At 40.1% G+C, this 17,869-nt stretch overlaps 2 protein-coding genes across 4 annotated transcripts in view; one reads left to right on the top strand and one right to left on the bottom strand.

Annotated features, from left to right (window-relative positions):
* LOC114665320 (gastrula zinc finger protein XlCGF57.1-like) overlaps positions 1-17,869 on the bottom strand; it is an 895,535-nt gene that overhangs the window by 369,321 nt on the left and 508,345 nt on the right. The window lies entirely within an intron of this gene.
* The window catches only part of cnot2 (CCR4-NOT transcription complex, subunit 2), a 141,459-nt gene continuing 129,153 nt past the window's right edge, over positions 5,564-17,869 (top strand). For 2 of the 3 annotated variants that reach the window (XM_028821128.2, XM_028821122.2), the window contains exon 1: positions 5,564-6,367. In XM_028821128.2, the coding sequence (XP_028676961.1) occupies positions 6,257-6,367 (111 nt within the window). In that variant the 5' untranslated portion in view covers positions 5,564-6,256. The remainder of the gene's footprint in view (positions 6,368-17,869) is intronic. The other variant, XM_028821127.2, reaches the window with a different exon arrangement.

The raw sequence follows: 17,869 nt of genomic DNA, 5'->3' as shown, positions 1-17,869 counted from the left end.
TTATATATAAGTTTTGGATTTGGAACTGTTCGGGGCTCAGCTCAATTTGGCCGTATTGGGTTGAGTCCTTGTTATTATGGTTATTTTATTGCAATAAAACTGTAGATTCTGTTTGCCTATCCAGAGTCTTCTAATAGATTTTATTTCAGGTAAAAAGCCTTCTGGTGATGATTTTTAGCCACCACATATCCAAGAACATAAGAAAATAAGAAAATTTGACAAACGAGAGGAGACCATTCAGTCCATCAAACCCGTTTGTTAAGATCTCCCAATATCTCATCCAGATTCTTCTTAAAAGTTGTCAAGGTTTCTGTATTAACTCCATGTCTTGGTAGTTTGTTCCAGAGTCCCACAACTCTTTGCCTAAAGAAGTGCTTCCTGTCTTCATTCTTAAATGAACTTCCCCTTAATTTCCAATGATGTTCTTGAGTATGTGTTTCACCCTTAAGCAGAAAGAATGGTGCTGGATCCACTTTATCAATGCCTTAATGTCCATCAAGGTATTTATCAATGTCTTAATGCTAGATCTACATTATCAATGCCTTAATGCTGGATCTACTTTATCAATGCCTTAACGTCCATCGAGGTATTTATCAATGTCTTAATGCTGGATCTACTTTATCAATGCCTTAACGTCCATCGAGGTATTTATCAATGCCTTAATGCTGGATCTACTTTATCAATGCCTTAACGTCCATTGAGGTATTTATCAATGTCTTAATGCTAGATCTACATTATCAATGCCTTAATGCTGGATCTAATTTATCAATGCCTTAACGTCCATCAAGGTATTTCTCAATGCCTTAATGCTGGATTTACTTTATCAATGCCTTAACATCCATCAAGGTATTTATCAATGCCTTAATGCTGGATCTTCATTATCAATGCCTTAATGTCCATCAAGGTATTTATCAATCCCTTAATGTTGGATCTTTATTATCAATGCCTTAATGCTGGATCTACTTTATCAATGCCTTGACGTCCATCAAGGTATTTATCAATGCCTTAATGCTGGATCTACTTTATCAATGCCTTCAAGTCCAATAGGGATGATTTGTGTAGGGTGCAATGACATCTGGCAGTATTGCTTAGATCACACATCTTACCCGTTTTTACTTTTGATCAAACAGCAACTAAAGACCTTGATCATATTTGCATGGCAAATGCATTTAGATGTAGCACTGTGACTGGCTGTCTCAAGGAGCAGGATGTTTGTGTTGATTAAAGTGGTCACTAAATGTATAACTGCATATGTATCCACATCATACATACACACACATTACATCAAACATTTTTAATGAAGTTTATAGACCTGTGAATACTGTCAATATAAATTAATAAACTGTGCTAACGATTCTGATGGAATACAGCAGAGACAAACCCATCATATTCACGTCAATGGTGTAAGGGTATACATTTTTAAGTTAACCTAAATTGAAAACATTGTGAAGATTAAAACATTGAGACAGGTAATGTAGAAATAGTTTTTTTATACAAAGTAAATACATGAGACACTTTTTTTGCTTATCTATACTGAAAACCAATTTTGGGACAAAAATGAACTCCTGTGGAAAGACAACATTTTAAAAAGTACTAAACGGAAGGCATGGACATGATGAACAGACTGCATTTCAAATATAGGTTGGAAATCTGTTGTACGACACAAGCCTTGACTCAATGTGACACGGGAAACATCAGATTCCAAAAACGTGCATGGATGACAGTAGGATTGATCTGCTCAGTGTATCTGCATGATCCACCCTCACCAAATCCATGGCAATGATTAGTAATCTGGAAAAGTGGCTACAGCAATGGATTTTGAACCCTTCTGTTTTCTCAGTGAACAACTTAAGCTGTCTGTACTGTATATATGTATATACAGCATACAGAGCATACATTAGGATTATATAGTATATAGAAAAGCCCAAATTTTAAAATGGTATAGAACCAGTACTTTGGGATTTTTGGAACTGGAATTAAATGCCAGCTTTTTCAATTCAACCATCCCCCTTCCTCTACTCCCTCGACACTCGCTATTGCAGTTGTGGAAAATCATAACTTCACTGGGGACCTTGTCACCGTATTGCTTCAACACAATCAGGACTTCACAAGGGACAAATCAACCACCACCCATTGTTTCAACACGATTGGGACTTCACAGCTTCAAAATGAAAGCAGTGTGTAGTATCACAAGATGGCATTATACAGTATTTGCTTTAGAGTCATTTAGGCACCAGTTTCTGAGGTCTGAAAGCTGGTATCAATACTGAAGTCAAAATTTTATACTGCTCCAAAAAATGCACACACACTCACACACGCATACATACACTAAAAATCAAACGTTTTAGAACACCTGTTTTTTTTCCAGTTTTTCTTCAAATGTAATCAATTGAAATGCAATGAATGACGTAAAATGGTGAAAAGGTAAGCAGTAAACTGCCAGAGGTTTAAAGTGCAGGTTAGAAAAACTGAAAAAAAGAAAATGTCAAAATATTACAAATGGGCCTTCTTCAAGGAACAAATTAATATGTTGCAACCTACAGATGGTCTGCAGCAATGAAAGTAACTTGAGCCTTGAAAGGTGAAGCAAACAATTTGCACAAGTGTCCAAGCTTCTGTTGATTACTTAAAAACCCTGTCTGTCTGTCTCAAAGCAGAGTTGGGACAGTCTGTGTTACTACACCCTCTGAAGTACTACTTGGACAATATTCCAGTGATAATGGGAAGTAAATGGCAATTAACAAATGGAATGAGACAGAGAATTATGACCTTTAGAAGTGTATGACTTTCATTTAGAGAAATTGGAAAAAAACAAATGGTCAATGAAACTGAGGTGTTGACAATTTATACTATATATATATTATATAAATATCTACAGTGCATCCAGAAAGTATTCACAACGCATCACTTTTTCCACATTTTGTTATGTTACAGCCTTATTCCAAAATGGATTAAATTCATTTTTTTCCTCAGAATTCTACACACAACACCTCATAATGACAACGTGAAAAAACGTTTACTTGAGGTTTTTGCAAATTTATTAAAAATAAAAAAATTGAGAAAGCACACGTACATAAGTATTCACAGCCTTTGCTGTGAAGCTCGAAATTGAGCTCAAGTGCATCCTGTTTCCCCTGATCATCCTTGAGATGTTTCGGCAGCTTAATTGGAGTCCACCTGTGGTAAATTCAGTTGACTGGACATGATTTGGAAAGGCACACACCTGACTCTATATAAGGTCCCACAGTTGACAGATCATGTCAGAGCACAAACCAAGCAGTCAAAGGAATTGTCTGTGGGGAAGGTTACAGAAATATTTCTGCTGCTTTTAAGGTCCCAATGAGCACAGTGGCCTCCATCATCCGTAAGTGGAAGAAGTTTGAAACCACCAGGACTCTTCCTAGAGCTGGCCGGCCATCTAAACTGAGCAATAGGGGGAGAAGGGCCTTAGTCAGGGAGGTGACCAAGAACCCAATGGTCACTCTGTCAGAGCTCCAGAGGTCCTCTGTGGAGAGAGGAGAACCTTCCAGAAGGACAATCATCTCTGCAGCAATCCACCAATCAGGCCTGTATGGTAGAGTGGCCAGACGGAAGCCACTACTTAGTAAAAGGCACATGGCAGTCCACCTGGAGTTTGCCAAAAGGCACCTGAAGGACTCTCAGACCATGAGAAAGAAAATTCTCTGGTCTGATGAGACAAAGATTGAACTCTTTGGTGTGAATCCCAGGCGTCACGTTTGGAGGAAACCTGGCACCATCCCTACAGTGAAGCATGGTGGTGGCAGCATCATGCTGTGGGGATGTTTTTCAGCGGCAGGAACTGGGAGACTAGTCAGGATAAAGGGAAAGATGACTGCAGCAATGTACAGAGACATCCGGGATGAAAACCTGCTCCAGAGCACTCTTGACCTCAGACTGGGCCGACGGTTCATCTTTCAGCAGGACAACGACCCTAAGCACACAGCCAAGATATCAAAGGAGTGGCTTCAGGACAACTCTGTGAATGTCCTTGAGTGGCCCAGCCAGAGCCCAGACTTGAATCCAATTGAAAATCTCTGGAGAGATCTTAAAATGGCTGTGCACCGACGCTTCCCATCCAACCTGATGGAGCTTGAGAGGTGCTGCAAAGAGGAATGGGCGAAACTGGCCAAGGATAGGTGTGCCAAGCTTGTGGCATCATATTCAACAAGACTTGAGGCTGTAATTGCTGCCAAAGGTGCATTGACAAAGTATTGAGCAAAGGCTGTGAATACTTATGTACATGTGATTTCTCAGTTTTTTAATTTTTTTAATAAATTTGCAAAAACCTCAAGTAAACTTTTTTCACGTTGTCATTATGGGGTGTTGTGTGCAGAATTCTGAGAAAAAAAAATGAATTTAATCTACAGTATTTTGGAATAAGGCTGTAACATAACAAAAGGTGGAAAAAGTGATGCGCTGTGAATACTTTCTGGATGCACTGTATATATATATATATATATATACACAGTGCACTTTATTTGTATTTGCACATACAGTAAATATTTTTGGTTAACTCAGAATATCCAACTCAGAATATAAACTTTATGGTATCTCAATGGCATCCCAGGAATAGCGTAAGTTTTATGAAATATTGAGGCTTTAAAAATGGCACAGAAACCACACTGGGTAAGCTGCGATGGAGGTGTGGTGGTTACGTTTATTTGTCTTCCAACTAGTTAATAGCGATTTGATTCCCAATTATTGAAACTTACCTCAACTTAAATAAAAGATTTTGCTGGCTACTTTTGGCATGGCCCCGGGACTTGTTTGAGAAAGTGAAAGTAAATGTAAAATAAAATTTACTGTGAAGTTTAGAAATTATTACTTGGCTGACACCTTTATCTAAGGTGACTGACTACATTTGGGAGATACAATTGGTTCCATTTCTTTTGTGTTTTCCAATTGGAGCACCGGCAGGTGAAGTGACTTGCTCATGGTCACACAGTGCCACAACAGTGTCATGGTTTGAGGTCCAAATCCTTAACCACTATACCATCCTGCTTGCTGTAAAGGGTTTTCAGTTTTCTATCTCCTGTTTACATATGCTTTGCTGTGATTTATGTGGCTGGTGGTGTATGCTTTTTATTAGAAAACAAGGCATTGTCGGGTAGCTTTCATCATGGTTTGAAACATTACATTTTTTATGGACATTTTAAAAAAGTAAGTGCTTTAATGTTCAGGTTCACACAGTGAGTGTGTAGAATGGGTTGAGGGATTTGTGAAAATGCTATCTAAGAATGATGCTACACACAGAACTCTCAAAAGAATAAAAAAAAATGATTGAAGGTGGTGTTGATTGGGACATTTAATTGTATGTTCAATAATTCTGTCACATTATTACTGTTATATATTTTTTGTAAAACTAAAAAAGGGGCGTTCAACTTATTTAAAACGTTAACCCAAACCGCAGTTTATATAGCGCCTTGCCCTTGACGTTATTTTTCCCTATTTGTGGAACATAGCCAGGTGGGACGACGTGATCACGTGACGCCCGTGAACCAGGCGTCACACCTTGATCGGTAACCTCACCGTTTACTGACCGCTGGTGGTATCAACGATTCCAAATAAACATCCGTTGTGCCTTCTGCATGATGTCACGAGCATCGCGGTAGGTTCCTAACGAAGAGCTCTCCGGACCGTTTCTCACATTCAACGTAAAGTGTAATGGAAAAGTCGAGAGCAAGCCAAACAGCTGAACGGCCCGCACGAGTGGGCTCCCCAAGCGTTTTTTGCCCTTGTCATCGGTTCCATCGCGCGTTGCTTACTATGCACATGTCACGCATTTTGCCGAGATAACGTCTCACCGTGACCGTGACCGGGCCGCCGCTCCCCACGTCTTCACGGACATCACACTTCTCGCGCGCACAAAAAGCCGAGCTGAGCGGCTAGCGCGGGGGATCGACCGTGAAGCCCGCTAGAGAAGCGTCAGCCGCCTCGGACACATCTCGCTGGCATTTCGTTTTCTTTTCGCTGTACTATTTTGTTTTCTTTTTGCATTGTCAATTGATATTTTGTCGTCTTCGCTGAATTAACGTCACGATCGATCAACAAGAACATAAAACCTCCTCCATTTAAAGGACCGACGCGGCGTATTTCTTCGTGTTAACTAGGACACAGCTTTTGTTTTACTCTGAACAAGAAGACTCGGCTTGGGCAGGTGCTGTCGCCCCAAGGTAGCCGGCAGGAGGAGACGCGGACCGCTCCGGAACAGCCAGCGCTAGCAGCAGAGAGAGCGATGGTTTTGGAGGTGGCGGCGAGGTCAGAGGGTAAAGGCTATTCACCCAGCATCCTCGATTGTAGAATACACAGCCATCTTGGATCTGCAGGGAGAAGAGAAATTAATGCGGTGAGTTGTTGTTGTTGTCTTTTATATTTATATATTTTGATGTGTGAGTGCGTGTGCAAACGCCAGTGTTTTACTTGGTTTTTTTTTTCATCAATTTCGCTCTCCTCGGAAGGCGAGCGCTAAGCGATCCAGACCTCCGGCGGGGTTGGCCGGCTCGGTTCTGTGAGGTGGATCGGAGCCGGTCGCTCGGTTGGGGGGGTCACCCGTCTGTGGTGGGGGGCTCCTCGGGGTTGCCCCACCGAGGACGGTGCTTGTGCGTTTTATGAGATTAAACCTTTTTATATGACCGCGTGAGGCCGTCCTTGGCCTTCTCCTTGTCTTTTAAATGCCGCCTGGCGTGCGCTGCAAAATCCGACACGGGAGGCAAGAGAAGCGGCGAAGGGAGAGCAGGCCGCAAGCCTGGAACATGAGCAGAAAAGCTTCGAGATGCAAAAAACGTAATGTGGGGTTAGTCCACGCACCAGAATACTAGACAAGATGAACTTTTATTCAGCTTTTTGATGTTTTGATTCACGAAAAGAAATCTTGCCCACTTCAATGGCAGAAATAGCATCACATCCCCCTCCCTCCTTGCTAAAAATTAATAAGGCAAAGGGATGCGTTTCCTATATCGTCTTTCAACTCTTTTTACTGAACCTTTCATACTCAGATGGGATTCCTGCTGGTTTTCTTTAAACTTCACTTTGAGCGGTTTGCATTTTGAACACTGAAAAGAAATTTGGCGATCTGGTTAACTCCTAATACCGGAAGCGCTCCCTCGCTAGTCCCTTTCTTTTGTTGTCCAACTTTTTTCGTTTTGAATGGTGCACGACAACACTTTTTAAAAACGCTTAACGAATCCAGCCATCGTTTATCTACAGTCCGTTTAATCCCTCGAACTGTTTTTGGCCTCTCCTATGTATTTTTTGGCATTTCCTAACCTTTCATAATTCAGCATCTAGTTTTGAATCATTCATTTTCTCATTTAGTACGGTGGTCAGCTATTGCTAGTCCCTATCTTTTAGAGCGGAGTTTCGGTTCTCAATTTTTCGAACTTGAGTAATCGATCACAGGAATGCGTTAAGGAAAAGAAATGTACTTGAAGGATAGAGGCATGTGATGAACGATTAAAAAAAAAAAGAAACTGTTAGTGGATAAAGAATAGTAGTCGGGGTTATAGGAGTGCAAAAATTCCGTTAGAACTAGTCGAATGCTTTTTCACGTTTGAATCTTGTCATCCCGTAAAGTTAATTGACTTCTTTGGTTAACGAGTGTGCTGACGTGGGGGATTTGCTGAACTGAAGGGTTCGGTTCATTAAGTTTGCACTACTTTCTGCTTCCCGTTATCCGGTTTGCGTGGATGAGAGAACAGTGTATCCTCGCACTTCTGCGTCATTTCTTTGTGTCGAAGCCATGAAGTTTAAACACCACTTGGCTAAAAAAAAATATGAGACCGTAAAATTCACCAACTTCTCACATACCACGTTACCAAACAGTTCATGTGTTAAGTCAGTTAGTGTGTATCCACTTTCATTTCCTGGAGTGATTTTTCTCCAAAATAATGTTTGACCAATTTATTCCAGCTTTTAGTCACTATGGCAAATTTTCAGTGAGTCAAAAGTTAACATGTTAATGTAAATTTACTTAACCTGAAGCACTTGGGATAAAATTCCACAAGTTTCTCAAAATATTTTTCTGGAATTTTGGCCTACTCCTCCAGACACAATTACATCAGGTCAAGTTCATTGCCTTCTGCCTTGGATAGATTTCTTTAGGTCAGTTCTCAGATTTCCCATGGCTTTGTGATGGCCATTCCAGTACTGTCACATTGTTGTTTGTAAGTCATTTCATTACCACTGTAATGAAGTGTGATTGGGATTGTTGTTCTGTTGGATTTGCAACCATGATTTTATTTTCTTGCTGATGTCTTGAGTTCTTACTTCAGAATTTCCAGATAATGCTCCTTTATGATGCCTTTTATTTTATGAAGTACCCAGGCCCCTTTTCCAGAAAAACACCCGGACAACAGGACACCGTTTTCCTCGTGTTGTGCAGTTGGGATGGTGATCTTTGGATTAAGAGTCTCGCCCTTTAGCTACCATACATATTGCTGAACATTATGGCCAAAAGGTTCAGATTTTGTTTCTTCAGACCAGTGAATAAATTTGTCGTGATGAGCAATTGCAAACCGTTCTCTAACTTTTTTTAATGTTGATTCTGGAGTTATAGTTTCGTCCTTGGTCAACAACCTTTTAGTCCATGCCGACGAAGTGCTCTCTTAATGGTCATGATGACCACCATTGTTTCCATCACCTTCACCGGTTCCGGAGTTATTTTTGGGTTCCGTTGATCCTTTCGAAACAAACTTGTTGGTCCCTCAAGCAATAGATTGTAAGATTGCTTGGTGTTCCTTTAAACCTTTTGGAGATGGCATCTGAGGAGGAACCCAAAAATTTCCTCCTAAGGTCTTGACTCAGTTCCTTTGATTTCCTCATTGTCTGAACGACAAGAAGGCACTGGCTCTACAGGTAGGCCTTTATATACAGCCACAGGTGTCCCAATTAACAACTAATTATGGCAATTAACAAGTCAGAAGCTGCTAAGAGTAATTGCATCAATTCCTGGTGTTATCCATGGTGTTTAAACATACAGTCAACTTGGTTTGTGTAAACCTTTGACCCATTGAAAATCTGACACAATGATTAAAAGCTGAAATAAGTCTGCCACTTGATCATTATTATGGAGAAAACCCCCTTGTTAAATAAATGAAGTAGATACAAAATAATTCATGTATTAAGTCAATTAGAGTAACGTGTGAAGTTGGGAAATTATTTTAAGTTTGAAAGTTTCCAGCCAAGATGTAAGTAAAAATACAGCCCCTACTGTACATCATTGGCTAAATAAATGGGTAGAAACGTCAAACCGCTGCACTGTGATAACATTACCCTTGGTGCCTTTCTTTTCTGTGCATCTGCCATATTCCGTTCCTCAGATGTCTGCTCCCATGTCACTTTGGTGGCCCCTTAGCTACTTACTTTAAGTTTGATTTGATCAGAGTCCGTTTTATTCAAGTACTTAATGTGCAGGAATTTAACTTGGTAGATTTGAAGCTGTTTATAACATAACAGAACATCATATACAAATAACATTAAACTACATGCATTATGAACAGTTGCAGAATAGTGCAACTATTAAGTTGTGCAAATGAATGTGTATAGAGTGTATGCTTGCATACATACATGTACATTGTATACTTGCATACCTTCATCCTGTATATGAAAGAGTGCACAAATTAAGTGAGGAAGGTGAGTAATTTAACCTGGTTGTGAGTGTTATAGCTCTGGGAAGGAAATTGTTTAGGTACCTGCTAATATTGGTTTTAATTGATCTAAAGTGTGTACCAAGTGGGAACATTTGGAAGTAATGCCCTGTGTCAGATGAGACGGTGATATTTTTGACAGTTTATGATACCAGATGCATACGGGTTTGCAGTAGATAGAAGGGCAGACCTCACAACATGCTTTAATTGTACTAGCATGAGCTGGGAAACATTTAATTTCTTTAGTAGGCATAAAAAGTACATCTGCTGCTGAGTGTCTTGGTGATGGAAGTGGTGTTAATATTTCAGCTAAGAGTGTGTGTAATAGTAGTGCCCAAAAAATAGAAGGATTCCACCATACTGACAATAGAATCATTAATTTCTTGATGAAGTGGTTGTAGCTCATTTTTGCAAAAGTCATGACCATTTCCACTGCCTTGGTGCTATTGCGTACCAGGTTATTTGTAGCACACTAAGATACAAGATGAGTCTCCTCTTGTCTGTACTTTATGCAGTTTCATTATCATTAGTGTTAAATTCAAGGATGATTGTCATCGGTGAACTTGAGGAATTTTACTGAAGGGTCAGTGGGCCTACTGTAATTGGTGTACAATGAATAGAACGGGGAAGGGAGCACATGGAGGGAGGGACACCTTTACTGACAAAGATGATCTGAGAGGTAGGAGCCAATCCCAACATGCTGTTCCTGTTGTCAAAAAACTGTAGATCCATTTACAGATGGACTTATTCATCGCATTTGATGCAGTTTCCATGGATGTCGGTTAGTACTTTGTTAGCACTAGTAACTGCAAATATCTTGAACTTGATATCTTGAAGTATCTTGCTGGGAATTTTTTTGCCATTTATGTTTGTTCTTGACGCTGCAACTGTTACATTGATAATAAAGTATTAAAAAGCATATACAAATGCATGTGTAGTGCCCAGAGTCATGAATCTTAAGTTTGAATAAATTATTTTTTTGAATTTTGATATTCAGACCATAATGTTTGGTTAATTTGACCACCCTACTTTTCTATCGTGTGTTTTTTGGATCGATCCAACAATTACATATTGACTCGTCTAAATATTTATTTACATAATGAAGCAAGAATTTTTGTATGTTTTTAAAAATTAATTTACAGATAGTCAAGTATTGGTACCCTTCTACTATTTAAAAAATTACAATTTTCTGTGAAGTAAGTTGAGACTGACAAAAATCATTGACATCCTCCATTCTTTATTCCATGGAGCAGACACTTCATTTTCATTTGGTTAGTGTCAGAAAGCTCTATTTCAGTTGTAGGTCATGGGTCCTCCGGCTGGAATGAGGACCTAAAACGTATAACTAAGACAACCCAATAATGTTGGTGTTTTTAATTCTGAATAGGCCTACTTTTAGTTCTGATCTGAATCCAAATGAACCTCTATTGAAAGTGCTGAAACTCACAGTTTCCAAGATTGCCAGTGGAGAGGTGTACGAGTCTCATTAGGACTGCATTATGCTACAACATATTAGGCTAGGGGTCTCAATAATTTAGTCCATGTCATTGTCATTTGCTTTTGAGTTAAAACTTAACCCATTAAAAGAAATATGAGCAAAGTGTCTGCTCTATAGAATAAGAAATGGTGGATGCTAATTACTTCTGTCAGTTTTATCTTTCATGGAAGGTTGTGTGTTTGTTTAAAGAAAAATGGAAACCTCAACCAAGAAATTAGCTTGAAAAAAAGAGAAATCGAATTGATGTTTCAGATATAAGTTGGAATTGGTGTTGGCCTGTTGCAACTGCAAATAGCCCGGATTGTAACAAGTTAGGTAGGACTTTAACAATGATGCAGCTGTGTACTTATCTTGTTTACGTTTCATGTACAAAGTAGTTATTCAGAACATTACTTATCAACATCATGTAAGAAGTAACAAAATTGTTTTTATTTTACGAGCTTCTGCCCACTCCAGTTCATAAGATCTTCATTACTATGTGACACATTTCTCTAGTCTTTTATGTACTGTTTTGATAACTGTTTATCCATTCCATAAATAAATTAATGGCTGCTCTTTATTTAGTAGTATGATCCGTAATTTCTGTGTTTTCATATTCTGTATACACTGATCAATCACAGCCTTAAAACCTGTCTAATATTGTGTATGCCTACCTTATGTTGCCTAAACAGCTTTGACCCTTTGAGGCATGGATTACACAAGACCTCTAAACGTGTCCTGTGGTATCTGGCACCAAGATGTTGGCAGCAGATCGTTTATATCCTGTAAGTTACAAGACGGGTCCTCCATGGATCAAACTTGTTTCCAGCACATCCCACAGATGCCAAAACTGTTTGATATCTGGGGACTTTGAGGGGGCAAGTCAAAACCATGAACTCTTGCATGTTCCTCAAACCATTCCTGAACAATTTTTGCAGTTTGGTAGGGCACATTATCCTGCTGAAACAGGCCAACATGATCATAGAATACTGTTGCATGAAGGGGTGTACATGGTCTGCAACATCCTTTAGGTAGGTGATATGTGTCAAAGTAGCATCTACATAAATCCTGGGACCCATAGTTTACCAACAGAATATTGCCAACAGTATCACATTGCCTCTGCCGGTTTGCCTTCTTCCCATAATGCATCCTTCTGCCATTTCTTTCCCAATTAAACGACAGACATGCATCTTGCATCACTGAGCTTTGAGTGACTATAGCGCTGTCGTCTTTTTTCTGGTTGTCCTTCCATGGACTTTCGGTACTAACCACTGCATTCCGGGAACACCCCACAAGACCTGCTATTTTGGGGATGCTTTGACATAGGCCAAACTGTGATACCTAGTTTTTCCTACTTCCAATACATTACCTTCATGACCTGACTGTTCACTTGCTGTCTAATATATCCTGCCCCTTGACCGATGCCACTGTAATGATATAATCAATGTTATTCACTTCACCTGTCATTGGTTCTAATGTCCCCTCTGATTGGTATATGTTGCCTGCTCATCTTTACTTTGATTACTCTGTTCCGAGGATCTTAATTTTCAGTAAATGGAAGTATCTTCTTGATGTTGTTTTTTTTTTCCCCTCTCAGGTTCTTTATTTTTCTTTCCTAACATCCCCTGTCATCTGCTGGATGAACTAGAAAAGATCTTGCTGTTATCTTGTTTTACATACAGTAGCTGTAACTAGTTGTCACATTTCCTCTTTGCATTCTCATATTCCACTTTTAACACAACATGAGACGGAGATAAGACCAAGTAATTAAAAGTTGTAATCAATTAAAGTTAAAAATGTCTTGCTCTTTGTGAAATTGGTTGGAACAAAAACCTACAGCCACGGGGGTCCTCAGGAACTGTACTTCAGATTGACTGATTTACAGTTCCAACACCTTAGCACAGGAATAGTCAAACAAGAACGCCACAGTGACAGGCTTTTATTTCCACAAATCCTTCAGCTGAAAGCGAAAGTATTCTTTAAACGAACCTCTTGTTATTTGCACACTTAACCTGATGCATAATGACCTTTTGAAAGAGTCATAGGGTGGTGATGAAGCTTTCTAGTGATTAGATCCTAGTCCTGTTCTCAGCAGGTGTGCATTATGTGTGGGATCTGCAAGTCTTCTCTGGTGTTTTTTTTTGTTTTTGGCATTAGGGGAATGGATTGATGGATCAGTTTTTTAGTTAGTTATATGACTTGAGCCTTAAGCTAAATATTTTTAAAATTTTTTTTTTCGGTTTGGTTTTACTGACAAGTAGTCTGAATAAATTTGCCTTGTTGAGATCATTAGCTTGTTTTGAATGTTCTGAATATTTCTCACAGTGCTTTTCAATATGTTGTTCTAGTTCTTAAATGGGGCATGGTGACATAGTGGTTAGCATTGCAACCGTTTGCATCCAGTATCCTGAATTCTAGCTGACCAAACCAACTTGATGGGTGGAATTGTCTTCTCATTTCTTCTTCTTCTTCTTTTTTCGGCTGCTCCCGTTAGGGGTCGCCACAGTGAATCATCTTCTTCCATATCTTTCTTTCCTCTGCATTTTGTTCTGTTACACCCATCACCTGCATGTCCTCTCTCACCACATCCATAAATCTTCGCTTAGGCCTTCCTGTTTTCCTCTTCCTTGGCAGCTCTATCCTTAGCATCCTTATCCCTATATACTCGGCATCTCTTCTCAGCACATGTTCAAACCAATGCAATCTCGCCTCTCTGACTTTGTCTACCAACCATCCAACTTGAGCTGACCCTTTAATGTGCTCCTTTCTAATCCTATCCATCCTCTTCACACCCAATACAAATCTTAGCATCTTTAACTCTGCTACCTCCAGCTCTGTCTCATGCTTTCTGGTCAGTACCACCATCTCCAACCCATATAACATAGCTGGTCTCACTACCATCTTGTAGACCAGTGGTCCCCAACCTTTTTGACAGCAAGGACCACTTTATTAGATGCAAATTTTTCCATGGACCGGTCTGGGGGGGGGGCAGTTTTATACACAATTTACATAACATTTCTATTATTATTAAGTTATTAAGCAGTTCGCATATGTTTGCAACCCGAGATTTTTCTTCTTTTTTTGCATATAACAAAGACATATGCTTTGCATTTGCCATTCCAACAGATTGCACATCACAAACATTAACACTGTTATCGTTTTTTTCGTGTCTGCCGTTTCTGTAGGAGGGTGACAATGAGTTAAATTCCAATGGATGTTTTTCAAATGTTGACAAGCAATAAGCAAAAGGTAGCACTGAAAACCACAGAAAACAAAAACAGCAAAAAAAAAAAACAGTATGAGGAAAGTTCGAAGAAGGAATTTTTTTTACAGTGTTTCTGTTTGGGGATCGTTGTGCAAACGTCACAACTGAGCTGCGACCACAGATCTAACTGCTCTGTGGATGATTCATTCAGGCATTTCAAGGTCACTTCGTTGTAGTGAAAGCATCTGCTGAATGTACTTCGTAGTAATGCGATTTCAATAGACTCGTGTCATATGGGGAAACTGTCGGGACCGTAACAATACTTTGCTGTAATACTCTCTCACCTCGGTCCCTCTCCTCTCTCTGCGCCGCTGCAAAGCCCCGCCCGCCAAGCGTTCTGAAAAGTCTGAGTGAGTCTCTGTTGCCGGCAGTTCTCTCGCGGCCCGGCTGTCAGACGGCTGCGGCCCGGTAGTGGGTCACGGACCGGTGGTTGGGGACCCCTGCTGTAGACCTTCCCCTTCACTCTTGCTGATACCTGTCTGTCACAAACTACTCCTGTCACTCTTCTCCACCCTTTCCACCCTGCCTGCACTCTCTTTTTCACCCCTCTAACACAATCCCCATTATTCTCTAATTTCTCTGAATTGTCTCCTCATTTGCTTTAATATATTATAGATCTCTTACTTCTTGGCAGAGCCTATCCTAGTAGCATTGAGTGTAGGGTAGGGTAAAGGGTGGCAGTCCATTTAATGGCTTTTTTTATTATTCTGTTTTAAAATAAATGTAAAACTTGAGTACATGCTCTTTGCTTAAATCTGTGGTGCAGTGGTTAATACAACTGCCCTTTAGACTCAATGCCCTGTGCTCTTGCCTATTTCCAGTCATTGTGTGTATGATATTTGGTCAATATGTCTGTTGTTGGGTCCCTTTTTGTGTACTCTGGTTTTTCTCTGCCAGACGCGTCCTATACCGGTGTGTATTTGGTTGATTGGTAACTTTAAATTGGTCCTTGGTTGTTTGCATGAGTGGGTCTAGCAGTGAATACTTCCCCTTGCATGGTTGGTTATTGCCTGTGCTGCCACAGTAGATTTTAGGTCCTTGGAGTCATGAATTGAATTATGCGAGTTTGAGGATATTATGTTTTAGGTAATTTAGCACTAGTTGTTCGTACCAGTGCTAATTGCTTAACATCAGTGGTCTTTATTTTGTATAGTGCAATTATTGGCATGCACTGTCAAATGGTATTTGTATGTAATGTGAATTTTTTTAATGATTTTAATATCACACATACAAACTGATTGACAGTAAGATCATAATGGTAGATGTAAAGAAAGAAAAATGTAGCATTGGTAGACCACAGGAAAGACTTGATAATCATGAGTGAGAAGCTGAGCAGAATAAATGAATTCCAGTGACCATTATGACAGCACATTTATGCACATATATTTAAGAGGAAGCCAAAATGAATGCTATTGATATTTATTTTAGAGTGCTTAGGAACAGGTAAAACTAGATAAGATGTAGTTAAGACAGAACATTTTAAGTAACAAGCCTCTATACCATGGCTCTTTTGGACTACGTTTAACCAGTCCTAGTTAATTGGTGTATTGAGGTAATGCTGTTATCCAAGATGACTTACAAGATCAGCACAGATTTCCACTGTTTACTTGTATTTTTAAAGGTAAGTGCACAATCCGGCTAAACAACTTCCTCAGGGTCACTCGGTAAGTTAATGGAGAAATTGAACTGACAGCCTTACAGTTTAAAGTCTGTTGACTTAACCATTACACCATACTGCCTATTTGTACATTTAGTGTTTAGAATTCACTGACAGTTTATTAATGAGTAAGATTTGTGATGAAGGTAAAACCTAAACAAGTTGGCCAAATTCTGTTAGGCTTTTTTTGTACAGGCAGTCCCCGGGTTACGTACGAGATAGGGACTGTAGGTTTGAATTTGTATTTAAGTCGGAACAGGTACATTATTTTAATAAATGCTATTGTTGACCGACTGTAACCAAGTACTCTGCCAATGAATTATGGAGTTTCACCTCTCTCTGAACTTTTTGTTATTTCTACTTTATTTTCCATGGTGATGGTTTTTCTCTTCTTTACTGTATCACCAGCACTTGCATTAGGTTTGTGTTTCAGAGACATTGTTGAAGGGTGAAGAGAAAAGGTTAAGATGAGCACTTCTGCACAGCACTGTACATGCTATCACAGCAGGAAGGTACCCTTCGTCAGCACATCTGGTGTACTTAAGAGAGACAGCTTCCTACTATGTATGTAACAGTACAAGCAGACTTGCTATTGAGAATGAATGGGGGCGGCGAGGAGCAATTCACCATTTGCCCACCACACAGTCCCCTCCACTTGCATATAGTATGCTGCCTGCAGCGTCTGCCCAACAAGAACGAACAGGGTGCGGCCACAGGTGGGTAGTGAATCACCCACCACCACCCCCATTCAATAGACAGCCACCTGAAGCACACTACAATGCTGTCCCCTGCCTCCACATTCACCCTCAATGGTCTCTGTTCAGCCACAACCAGGTCACTGCTTGCAGCATCAACACCCGGCCACCGAGAAAGAATCCAACCTCCATCCAGTCAGGAGCAGTAGCAGCGAACCGCCTATCAAGCCTCCGTCCTGCACACAAGCGGTTGCTGTGGCGTCACCGCTTGCTGTGCACCCAGCCACCCACTGAGAATGAATGGGGTGCAGCTCCCATCGCCGCATTCATTAACCGGAGCCGCCCGAGGGACACTACAGTGTGTAAGCAACGAAACTGCCCCCTCCAGCCACTGTTTACAGCGTCCCCAGGCAGAAGATGATGGAGCGGCAGTTACTGAGGAGCCTGCGTTGCGTCCCCCGGACAGATGAAGGATCAGCTGCGGCCCCGTTTGTAAGTCGGATGTCCGTAACTTGGGGACTACCTGTATAACAAAATGATGAAACATTTTCACAGTTTTGTACTGCTGCTTTTCAGCGGAGTGCTCATTTTTTCCCTGCCAGACAGTCAAAAGATAGTAAACATAACCATTGTGCAGTGAAGAGGTTCATATGCTAATTTGGTTTCCACTTAATTTTAATTGATGTGTGGAGCATTTATTCAAGGCCAGTGTTGTTCCCAATTGAATGTTGATTTCTCCATCTAGTGCATATACAGTGCATCCGGAAAGTATTCACAGCGCATCACTTTTTCCACATGTACATGTGCTTTCTCAATTTTTTTTATTTTTAATAAATTTGCAAAAAGTCTCAAACTTTTTTCACGTTGTCATTATGGGGTGTTGTGTGTAGAATTCTGAGGGAAAAAAATGAATTTAATCCATTTTGGAATAAGGCTGTAACATAACAAAATGTGGAAAAAGTGATGCGCTGTGAATACTTTCCGGATGCACTGTATGTTACTGCAGCTTCTGGTTTCCCCCATGTTTTAAAGTTTAGATTGTACATATCTCATAAAAAAAGCTGAGATCACTAGTTAGCAGTCTTTTTTTTTTTTTTTTAATTTAAATTG

Source organism: Erpetoichthys calabaricus, chromosome 1 (genome assembly GCF_900747795.2).
Source record: "Erpetoichthys calabaricus chromosome 1, fErpCal1.3, whole genome shotgun sequence".
In the NCBI taxonomy this organism is placed as follows: domain Eukaryota; kingdom Metazoa; phylum Chordata; class Cladistia; order Polypteriformes; family Polypteridae; genus Erpetoichthys; species Erpetoichthys calabaricus.
The sequence above is the reverse complement of the archived record's forward strand: the minus strand, read 5'-3'. Positions and strand labels throughout refer to the sequence as shown.